The sequence below is a fragment of the Jatropha curcas genome, chromosome 9 (assembly GCF_041381405.1).
Source record: "Jatropha curcas cultivar XTBG-Jc1 chromosome 9, XTBG_Jcur_1.0, whole genome shotgun sequence".
Lineage (NCBI taxonomy): Eukaryota > Viridiplantae > Streptophyta > Magnoliopsida > Malpighiales > Euphorbiaceae > Jatropha > Jatropha curcas.
Genome location: NC_143159.1, coordinates 10908516 through 10920804, shown reverse-complemented (window position 1 = coordinate 10920804; position 12289 = coordinate 10908516). Strand labels below are relative to the sequence as shown.

Below are 12289 nucleotides of genomic sequence, written 5' to 3'. Positions count from 1 at the left end.
AAGACATAGAAATCTCATTTGAAAGAGAGAATCTAAATCATCGAAAGATTTTCTAATTCAAAAAAACTGCTTGAGAAAGAAGTAAACTAAAAATAAGAGCCTAATAAAAGAGAAGAAAGGAATTGACCCATGTGTAGACATGGCCAAATTACGGTTCCCAGAACCGGGCCGAACTGGAACCGAAATCTGTCCGAATCGAAATTGGAACCGGTCCAAACTGGAATCGAAACCGGAGGCCTACGGTTCGATTTTGGTTCCAACTTTTTTGGAACTGCGAACCGGCGGTTCCAAGAACCTGTCGGAACTGAATGGAACCACCGGTTTTTTGGGCGGTTAGAATCGTTGATTCAAACCGGTGGTTCGAACCAATATTTGAATTATTTTTGTAACGGCTCGAAGCGTCGGTTCCAGCAGGCAGCAGCTTTTTTTAAAAAATTTTTTTTGTGAAATCCCCAACTTACCCCTCCTAACAACTATAAATGGCTAGTTTCAAGGGTATTTGTGGAAAAATGATTTTTTGGATTTATTATAAATACCTGATTCCATTTATAATCTCCTCACACAAAATTATCTCTACTCTCTCTACTCTATATTATTCTTCTCTATTATACAATCTCTCTAATTTTCATTCATAATTTATTGTCCCAAATAATTGTGAATTAATTTCTTCAAATTCCAATCTCTAATTATTCTCTCTAATTTTTTTTATTCAATTTTCCAAATTACATATTATTTTCATATAATGACAAGTGGAGGAAACTCAAGATCCGCTAAGGGCAAGGGAAAGATTGGAGAAACACAATATTCATCTTTCCCTATAAACAACATCTTCGATTTCAATCCCGACTAATATAATCTTAAGAGATATCCAAATGAAAATTTGAAAATTCCAACTCAAGAATCTGAATTAATGATGAGCAATTACAACAAGAGGAAGAGGAAGAGCAACAGTAATTTACGCAACTTCTTCGCAGAGCAAGACAAATTTTCGATATATTCGCCATTCATTTCACGAAGAAATTCAAAGGTGACAAAATATTCGATGTAATTTGCAATTATTGTGAAAATCTTATAAATTCAAACAATCGGGCGGTTATGGATCATTTTGGAAGCATTTGGAGACAAAACATCTAACAAAAATAGGAGCTGATCAGTCTCAAACACAAATTTCCAGATACGCATCTTCTAACATTTCTTTATTTCAATATTCTGAAAAACAACAAAAAGAAGAATTAGCAAATATGATTTCTATGGAACATTTATCTTTTAGTTTTGGTGAAAAAGTAGGCTTTAATCAATATTATCAAAAAGCTTTAAATCATTTTGCTAAAAGAGTGCCAAGAAATACTGTAAAACGAATTATTATTTCTTTATATAAAAAAGGAAAAAAAGAGTAAGAGCTTTTATTTTCTGAAATGAAAATTCGTGTTTCAATTTATTGTGATATTTGGAATGATCGTTGGCAAATGCATTCTTATATGAACATTACATGTCATTGGATTGATGATGATTGGAAATTTCAAAAAAGAATTATTGCATTTCGTGATTTTGATGATAAACATACTGCAAATAATATTTATAGAATAATTGTTTCAATTTTAGATGAATATAAGTTGACAAAAAAATTTTTTCAATTTCATTTGATAATGCTTCTGCTAACACTAAATCAATTATTGAACTTAAAAATATTTGTGAACCAAATATTGGTGGAAAATTTTTTCATATAAGATGCGCTTGCCATGTTTTAAATTTATGTGTACAAGATGGTTTAAAAGTTCTTGAATCTTATATTTTTCCAATTAGAAAAGCTATTTCATATTTATGGGGACATCCCCAAGTGATGAAAAGTTGGGCTAAATTTTATAAGGAAAAAAATAAAAGACCAAAACGTTTTTCAAGGGATGTCCCAGCTCATTGGAATTCAACATATGAATTATTAAACGAGTCTTTTTCGTATAAAGAATTATTGTGCATTTTTGTTACTAACAATATTGAAAAAAATTAATTTATATACACAAAATTGGGATATTTGTGCAAAAATTTTAGATATTTAAAAATTTTTAATGATGTTACCTATAAATTTAGTGGGGTTTATTATCCCACATCTCATTTATTTTTGCCTATATGCATTAATATTGTCAGTGCACTCCAAGAATTTGAAAATAATTTTATATTACAAGATTGTGCTTTTTCAATAAAAAAATGGTTATCTTATTTTAAAAATATACCACTCCTTTATCTTGTTGCTTGTGTATTTGATCTTAGATGTAAAATTGAAGTTTTATCTGAATATTTGACTATTTATCATGAATTATTAAATCTTGATACAGAAGATAGTGTTAATATAAATGTAGTATTGCACGAAGTTAGACAAAATATTGTAGAATTATATGGTGAATTTGTTCAATTTTCTAGTTTATCTACTTCTAATTCTTCTCAATTTAATAATCAACAATTTCCAACTCAAAGGGTAAGTGTTGGTGTTGCTGAACACATTTTACTACAAAGACAAAAAAGACCAAGGAAATTTGGTTCTTTTTCTAAATTTGATAATTATCTAACCACTTTTTTCGAGTTTGGGGATGCTTATGCAGATAATAAATTTCCAATTTTAGATTGGTAGAGTTGTCACGCCAATACATTCCAATACTTTCTTTAATTGCAAAACAAGTTTTAGCAGCTCTAGTCTCCACTGTTGCGATTGAACAAGCTTGTAGTCAATGAGAAAATATACTTGATGAAGCACAATCTCGTATGACACTCGATTCACTAAAAGCACAATCATGCGTAGATGATTGGAATAAGGCCGAAATACATAAGAAAACCTTAAAAAAAAAATGAAGATTTATATTATCTTTATAATGGGTCCTTATCAGGAACATCAACCAGAGGTGGAAATAGTGAATAAGGTAAAAGGGGTGAAATCGGTACAAGGTAAGTAAGAACTACATGAGCTTTGATTCCTCTAAACCCTAAGAGAATACGTAGGCAATTAAGTTGAAGCCTTTTTTTTTAATTAAGTTCCAACTTTTTAAATAAAAAAGTAAATTTAGTTAAAGACTTTTAAAAAAAAAAAAATTTAAGTTCAAGTCTTTTCAAAAAAAAAAAATTTAATTCAAGCATTTTTTAATTTTTTAAGTGTATATTTTTATTTAAAATTATTTTATAAATTTTTAAATTTTAAATTTTAAAAATCGGTCTTCAAAATTTAAAATTATGTGATTTACCAAAAAATCAACCACATCCATCGACTTTAAAACCGTTAAAAATTGAAATTGTTCGATTTTAAAGCAAAACTGAAACCGAAAATTTTCGGTTGGGTTCCGGAACCGTCGCCGTGCCTGCCCTCGTGTAGTCAGACCTTTTCAAGTATTCAATCGGCGCATCCCATGTTATATTCCTAAAAAATGGGAGTTGTGTAGCATTTTAGCTTTTCCCTCTGGTCTTTGCACCGTTTGCTCTCCCTCGCCCACTGTAAGAATTGAATTGAAAGACCGAGAAAATGCATAAAGGATCACAGATTTCTCTTATCAAACTGTTTTGGAGATACCCTTTTCAATGTTCTCCAGAACCCATATTTCCGTTTTTGCTCGAATCTCTCACACCGATTTCAACCCGACTCGTTCATGACTCGTTCGTATCTTTGAGCCCCAAATTTCTCCACTCTTCCACCTCAAATCTCTATACTTCCACCCATTCACTTCACCAGAACCTCCACGATTGGTCCTCGACTTATAAGACTCGGAGAAAATTCAGTATTGAGTCGGCAGATAACCCAGTTCCCGAGTTGGATGTAAACAAAGAAGTGGATATGATAAACCTTAAGTTTGCAGAAGCAAGAGAGGAGATAGAGATGGCCATGGAGTCTAAGGAGACTGTTTATTTCAACGAAGAGGCTGAGTGTGCTCGGGATGCAGTGAGAGAAGTGTTGGACATGTTTGAAGGGCTATTGGGCAAATTGCCAGAGAAGGAAAAGGCTGCATTGCAGAGGTCAATGGGGCTAAAGATTGAACAATTGAAAGCTGAGCTTCAACAATTGGATGATTAATGAGGTTGGTGATAGTGGGCATTGGCTTAATTTTTATTTGGTGCATTCAATTTTTTGTGTTTTGGATGCGTTATGTTCCATGGGACCTTATTGGAAAGATTTCTTTTGTCGTAGATAATTAAGAGTAGTGGAATAGATATTATTTTGAATAATGATTTAGGATTTTGTCGTTGAAGTTTAATTATCCCTATATATGATTAGTCATGAAAAATTTTTACTTTTTGAACTTAAGGATTTTGTTTTATTGTAACATTTTGGGAATTAAAAACCGGTGTATAAGACTGTTGATGGTCATATGTTTCTATTGTAGTCATGCTTTGATTGATGCATTGATGCATATTTACATGTTTCTTGCTTGAGGAGGAACTAAATTAGCTGTTGCAATTGAACACCCATTCTATTCTAAGCAATTTCTATTACTCTCAGAACATACTGCATCATTGTATCACAAGTATTTTGTGGTTCAGTGACAGCATCACCAAGGTTTTGGTTTGGAATAATGTTCTAATCTTCCAGCTATATAAGTCTGAGATTATTGGAAAGCAAAAGAATCTGCGATTTGATGCTGGATTCTGAATCTGAAATATACAACTAGATGTATAAATCCGCTCCATTGAAGTCTATTATGACTCCACCCAATGTTTGGGATTGGATTAAGTATAACCTTTTGTTTTACGTTTTAGATAGTCATCAGTCTGGCCACTGAATAAATGAATAGCTAATATCTTCTTTAGTGGCATAATGGTCATGCTTCCTTTTCCATCTCTGGTGTACTTCTTTATCCCAGTTCTCTTCTATTTTTTTTGTTGAAAAAACCTCCTGGTATTGTGATCCATGTTATAAAAAAGAGTTAATTTGCTAGATAAGAGTCTTTATTCTTCTGCTGCTCTAGTTTAGCTTCTGAAGGGAGATATAATGTTGCCGCAGGCAATTAGGCCATTGCACTAGAAGTTATCCAATCAAGATAACGGACTAAGGTTGAGAGAATACTGAATGCTCTTTTCTCGTAGATTGTGTTTGAAATTCAATTTAGTTGGATTCTGTTTGACCGCTTCTCATGTCTGGAAAATATATGATTGCTTGAATTCAAATTTCTCAAATTAAAATTAATTCATTTTGAAAGGACTGCCAATATGACAAAAGTGGCTTGATTTGTCAATAATTCAACCCATTGAACAGGATCCCTGACTGAAACCCAAAATATCCAATTTAAAATAAATTTCTCTCTTCCTAACTGTGGGTAAAATTAGAAAGCTAATAGCTATATTTTACTTTTCAGTTGTTCCAAATAATGGAATTCAAATTGATTTATCGCTTAAAAATTTATTCCAAACACATGATTTTATTATGAAATTTGTATTGAAATTCTACTAATGGAACCGACTGAAATTAAAAAATGAGAGTTGTTCAAATAGAGTGAATTAGAAATCAGCAACCTTTCCTTTCCCCTCTCTCCTTGATGGAAGAGTCAGGAATGCTTTGACTGTCTTCTGTTTCATCTTGGGGCTATTCCATTGGTTTACCCGGCTGAAGTATGGACTAAGTGTTAATTGTTTTAATGTTGGACATTTAAAGAATGCTATCTTTAACATGTTAGTTATTTCTTACCTCAAATAGTATGAGTCCCAAGTTCGTATGTGATGTCTTTCTATTCTCATTATATAATGCATACTACATATCATTCACAACTCTGATTCTCTGACTTTCACTTCACCTGGTGCACTTCACTTGGACACAACAACATTTAAGGAACATAAGAATGTGAATATGATCCACCAGTTGAAAGGTAATATTAATGAAAAACTGCATGTAGGGTATATGATGTTGAACATCAGTAAACTTTGAGTTTGTTTCTGATTTGATTGCAAAAGGTTAATTTCTTTCAGATGAGTCTTTAAACTTCAATTTTTTTTGAAGCAATTTGATCACGTTTGAGATTTTCCAGCAAATTGCTCGCCTAGATAGTTGACATGAATAGCTAGTTAACCCATTTAAATTGATTTCAAGTTCATAAGAGGTGCTTTCTTTATTTTGTGTGTTTGCTTACTCATTATATGAGTGAGACAATTGTCAATATCAGTGTTTTCAGCTTATTTTTGCTGCAAAATCTCAAATGTAAAAAAAAAAAAAAAAAAGTTTATATTTAATTTAGAAATAACCTCAAAATTATAGTAATCACCTGTATTATTTACCCACTGCCTGTTCATATGTTGGACATGGGTATGTCTTGAGCTGCGTATTCAAGGTTGTGTCTTTGGAATTTAGACTAGTTGAGTCCAGCATATCTGGTATGTTCTAAATTGTGCAGTCATCTAGCCGGCTGCCTTCCATTCTACTAGAAGACTTGGTAGTTAAGAGAACATTATCAATAGGGTAATAATGCTTTATTTGGAAATGAATATGATGTGGAATTTTTAGGGTTTATTCATCTTATTCTTTGCGCAGATTTCCTATCATTTTATATCATATTGCAAATTTCCCGTTGATTTCTCATAAAACACCTCTGTTTCTTAGTAACGTAGCATCTTCTGTTCTGTTCTGTATTAGTTTTTCTCAATATCTTAAAAGTCCTTGTTACACATTCTCATCGTTATCTGATCATGCAATCAAAATTTGAGCAGCAATGATCTCCATTGCAATGAATAGCCTATTGAGTTGAGAAGGCACTTCTCAACTGCTTTGAACTTTCATGCGCTCTCATAAAGAGCAGCAACAAATGCACTTCTCAATGAAGTTTGCAAAGCAATAATCAATGTGTGCAGAAAAAGTGCACAAATTTTCAGTTTTAATTGTATTCTTTAGCAAGATAAATAAATTGCTCAATTTTTCTAGCATATGAAGGATGAACTCTGAATCGTGATTGGTAATATAAGTTCAATATCATGTTTATTAATAAATGTAGGTTTTATATTTCATTTCTTTTATTTTCAATTTCTTTCTAGTTTAATGTCTTGCTTGTGCCATGTAAGGTGTTGAAATCGAATTGCTGGACCCAATATGACAGAAAAATATACCTTTTTTTTGTTGTTGAGAAACTATAAGACTTACATCCACATGACCCTAGAATTCTCTCTCAGCAAATAAGTTGATATTAATATTGGGGAAAATAAGTTAATATTTGTTAAGGGAAACCAATATAGTACAAGTATTCCTAATTAGTTCCTAAGTATATTCCTAATTAGTTTATGAATTGTATTCCTAAATAGCCTAGATAACCTAGGAATTCCTTGTATATAAACCTATGTAATCCATTGATGAGATATATGAAATATGTAAATTTAATGGGGAAAAATATTTTCTTATATTTGATTCATCAATAGGGACACATATATATACACATACAAGATACTATAAACCTATTAGAAATCTAACTCCTAATAGAGTTCTATTTACAACTAATCCTTAACACTCCCCCTCAAGTTGGAGCATAGATATTAATCATGCCCAACTTGTTACAAAGATAGTTAACCCGAGGTCCATTTAGAGCTTTTGTAAAGATATCTCCTAACTGTTCACTTGTTTTAACGTGTCCTGTAGAGATAACACCCTGTTGTATATTTTCACGAATGAAATGACAATCAATCTTGATATGTTTTGTTCGTTCATGGAATACTGGATTTGATGCAATGTGAAGAGCAGCTTGATTATCACACCATAACTTTGAGGCAAGGATGACTTGAAGCCAATTTCCTCTAACAACTGACGAATCCAAATTAACTCACAAGCAGATTGTGCCATAGCTCGATATTCTGATTCAGCACTTGATCGTGAGACTACATTTTGTTTCTTGCTCGTCCACGATATTAGGTTTCCACCTTCAAAGACACAATATCCTGAAGTTGATCTTCTATCAACCTTCGAACTTGCCCAATCCGCATCTGAAAAACATTCAATGTTCAAATGCCTATGATTACTATAAAGCAGACCACGACTTGGAGTACCTTTCAAGTAGCACAAAATCTGTCCTAAAGCTTCCCAATGGATAACAGTAGGAGAAGACATAAACTGGCTTAAGACGCTCACAGAGTAAGCAATATCTGGACGTGTTATGGTAAGATAATTCAATTTGCCCACTAACCTTCTATACATCTCAGGATCATCAAATAACTCACCATCAATTGAAAGTTGCAAATTAGGAGTCATTGGAGCACTGCATGGCTTGGCACCCAACTTTCCAGTTTCCTTCAGTAAGTCAAGGACATACTTCCTTTCAGATAAGAAGATGCCTCTCTTACACCTAGGCATGGCCGGTTCAGTGAACCGTCGGTTCCGGTTCACTGAACAGTCGGTTCGAGATGTTTAAAATTTTGAACCGGAACCGACCCTTGAACCTCCGGTTTCGGTCCGGTTCCGGTTCCGGCACGGTTCAGCACGGTTCCGGCGAACCGACGGTTCAAATTACGGTTCCGATTCGGTACCGGCATTACGCAAAATTTTAAAAAAATAATAAAATTTTGATTCCGAATTCATGAATAAATAATAATTTTAAAATGTTTAAATTTTATTAACTAAATGAATTATTATAATTTTTAAAAGAAAAACATCTATTAACTAACTTAGAACTATTATTACATTAAATTTACAAATTTTGCTAATTTACTAATATAAAAAACTATAAATGGAATATAAAATTAATGGAATGAGTTGGAAATTATTATTTTCAAATACTAAGAAAATTATTTAAAAAATCAAATGAAGTAAATTTATAAATGGAAAAATTTGAGATTAGAGAAAGAATTTGGAATTAGATGTAAGAAAATAAAAAATAAACAATAGATAATTCCAATATTAAGGAAAATAAAGCAATAGAAAAAATAATGAAATATGAAAATTTGAGAGAATTTTGATTGAGAATAAGAGAAGAGTTAGGATATAATTGATTGTGAAATAAAAAAATCATCAACTCATCATATTTATACATGTGTCTCATTTATTAGTTTTCCAAATTGTCCCTTATATAATTTAGTAAATTACAGAAAATAAATAAATAAATGATTAAAATGAATAAAATTTATTTATCAAAAAATAAATAAAAAACACTTATCATATCAAAAACTATCCGTTACATTCTTTTTTTGTACACTTGAAAGTATTTTTTTTTATATAAATCAACTATTCATGTACCATTTTTTATATAAATTAAGTCAAAAAATGTGTATTTTTTTCACAACTTTTTATAACTTATGTACCATTTTACTTCTCTTCACCATAAATCAAATCAACTACAATCAAATCAATTGATATAAATTTTTTTATAAAAATTTTAAGCTACAATTTTTTGTATATCCGGTTCGAACCGGACCGGAACCGCCGGTTCACCGCAGGTTCCGGGCCGGTTCCGGTTCATATTCTAACATCCACATGAACCTTAACCGGCCCTTGAACCGCCGGTTTCGGTTCAAAATTATGAACCGCCGGTTTCGGTCCGGTTCCGGTTCGTCTACAGTACGGTTCGGTTCCGGTTAGAACCGAACCGGTGGCCATGCCTACTTACACCTAGACACTTCAATACCCAAAAAATACTTCAACAATCCTAAGTTTTTTGTCTGGAATTGGGATTAGAGAAATGACTTGAGTGATGTAATGCCGGCTGAATCACTCCTTGTAATAACAATATCATCAACATAAACCACAAGTAGAATCAAACCAGTCTTAGTACTTCTGAAAAAATACAGAATGATCAGAAGTACTCTTCTGCATGCCAAATTGATGTACCACATTGCAAAATCTACCAAACCAAGCTCGAGGACTCTGTTTTAAGCCATAAAGAGATTTTCGAAGTTTACACACTTTACCCGACTCCCCCTAAGCAACAAAGCCTGGTGGTTGCTCCATGTAAACTTCCTCCTGAAGATCCCGATGAAGAAAGGCATTCTTAATGTCCAACTGATGTAAAGGCCAGTCAAAAGTGGCTGCTAAAGAAATAAATAAACGAACAGAAGACAATTTGACGACAGGAGAAAAAGTATCAGAATAATCAAGGCCATAAATCTGAGAATAGCCCTTTGCAACTAGTCGAGCCTTGAGACGAGTAACAGTCCCATCAGGATTCACTTTAACGGTGAAAACCCACTTACAACCAATAGCCTTCTTACCTGCTGGGAGAGGCACAAGATCCCAAGTACCATTCGTATCTAAGGCAGCCATCTCCTCTTTCATTGCTGCACACCAACCAGGATGGGACAAAGCTTGGACAACAGTTTTAGGAATAGAGACAGAGTCGAGGTTACTTACAAAACAACGAGATGAAGAAGAAAGATGATCATAACTGACAAAGAGGAAATAGGATAGGTACACTTGCGTTTACCTTTTCGAAGAGCAATGGGAAGGTCAATGTTTGACTGGGGAGTAGATGGCACAGGCTCAGGTTGAGTGGAGAGAACCGGATCTTCTGTTGAAGCGGCAGGTGGAGGAAGTGAGTCAAGAGTTCCTGGTCTCCTGGAATAAACCTGTTCAAAACGAGGGCGTGCAGATGTTGGTGCAGGAGCGGGAATAGGAGCAGCAGACACTGGAGTAGGAGCAGGAGCAAGGTCAGGAATAGGAGCAGGAGAAGGAGAGTTAGGAACTTGTTGGATAGCATAGACTAAAAGGTCATCATCCACCCCCTCACTCTTATATATAAAAGAAGGAAAAAATGGAGTATTCTCAAAAAATGTGACATCTGCAGAAATAAGATAATGGTCAAGATCGGGAGAGAAACAACGATACCCTTTTTAATGCCGAGAATACCCAAGGAAAACACAACGAAGGGACTTTGGTTCTAATTTGGAAACCTGTGGACGAACATCACGAACAAAACAAGTACAACCAAAAATACGAGGTTCAATGGGGAATAAAAGTTTAGAAGGAAACAAGACATTATAAGGAATTGCACCATTAAGCACAGAAGAAGGCATGCGATTAATAAAAAAACATGCATTAGAGACAGCATAAGCCCAAAAATGTTTAGGGACCTTTATTTGGAATAGAAGTGCCCTAGCAACCTCAAGAAGATGTCGATTTTTTCTTTCTGCAACCCCATTTTGAGAAGGAGTATCAACACAAGATGTTTGATGGAAAATACCATTCTGTGACATATAAGATTGGAAAGAACTAGATAGGTATTCTTTAGCATTATCACTATGCAATTTGCGAACAGAGGTATTAAATTGAGTTTTAATTTCAGCACAAAAGGAACAGAAAACAGAGAATATTTCAGAACGAGTTTTCATTAAAAATAACCAAGTAACACGTGAATAATCATCCACAAAAGTTACAAAATACCAAAAGTCAGTTTTAGAAATAACAGGACATGGACCCCAAACATCAGAATGAACTAACTCAAAAGGGGATGAAACCCGTTTATTGACTCGAGGAACTAAACGTAAACGATGATGTTTGGCAAATTGACAAGATTCACATTCTAAAATTGATAAAGACTGAAACTGCGGACACAACTTCTTTAAAGTAGACAATGAAGGATGACCCAAACGATAATGAACCTCAAGAGGAGATAGAACACCAGCACAAACCAGAGATAATGAAACGTGTTCATCCAGAAGATAGGCCACCAGACTCGCGTCCTCTACCAATAATCCGCTTCGTCAAAAGATCCTGAAACACACAATATGTAGGATAAAATTTGACACAACAATTCAGCATACGAGTAATTTTGCTAACAGATAATAGATTAAACGAAAAACGAGGCAAACAAAAAATAGAAGACAATGGAAGAGATGGAATGGGATTGGCGGTGCCAATGCACTTGATAGGAGATGTGGACCCATCAGCTAGAGTAACATGACGATTAAATTGTTCAATTTCTTTTAATGAGGATAAGAGACTAGGGTTACCTGTCATGTGATCGGTGCAACTAGAATCAATGACCCACTCTGATGAGGTAGACATAAGACATGAAGGGGGAGTACTTGAGTTGGCAGCAGCAGCAATTGAGGAATCAGTAGACTTAAAAGAACGGTATCTAGAGAGCTCAGCATACTCCGCAGCAGAAATTGTTACATTGTTGTTAGAAGAAGTAACTGCGGAATCGTGAGTTGCCATATTTACCCTTGGTGGCTTATTGATCAATTTCTTGCAATACCGTTTAGTGTGACCAGGTTCATGGCAATAATGGCATATAAGAATGCTTGCCTCTCGAGTGATTGTTCCATTACTTCGGTTATTTCCTCCTCTTCCTCTATGTCCTGGCTGTCTAGCTACCTGATTACGACTCACAAGGGCACTATTATCAAAAGGGGAAGG

General features: G+C 33.9%; 1 protein-coding gene across 1 annotated transcript; it reads left to right on the top strand.

Moving 5' to 3' along the window:
• Positions 1 to 3340: 3340 nt before the first annotated feature.
• On the top strand, positions 3341 to 4357 carry LOC105645120 (embryogenesis-like protein). The gene has a single exon (XM_012230631.4). The coding sequence runs from the start codon at positions 3503 to 3505 to the stop codon at positions 4046 to 4048; it is 546 nt and encodes a 181-aa protein (XP_012086021.1). The 5' UTR covers positions 3341 to 3502; the 3' UTR covers positions 4049 to 4357.
• The last annotated feature ends 7932 nt before the right edge of the window (positions 4358 to 12289 follow it).

What these genes read in the sequence shown, in the direction of transcription:
- LOC105645120 (XM_012230631.4), top strand. Translation starts at nt 3,503, where the DNA reads ATGCATAAAGGATCACAGATTTCTCTTATCAAACTGTTTTGGAGATAC.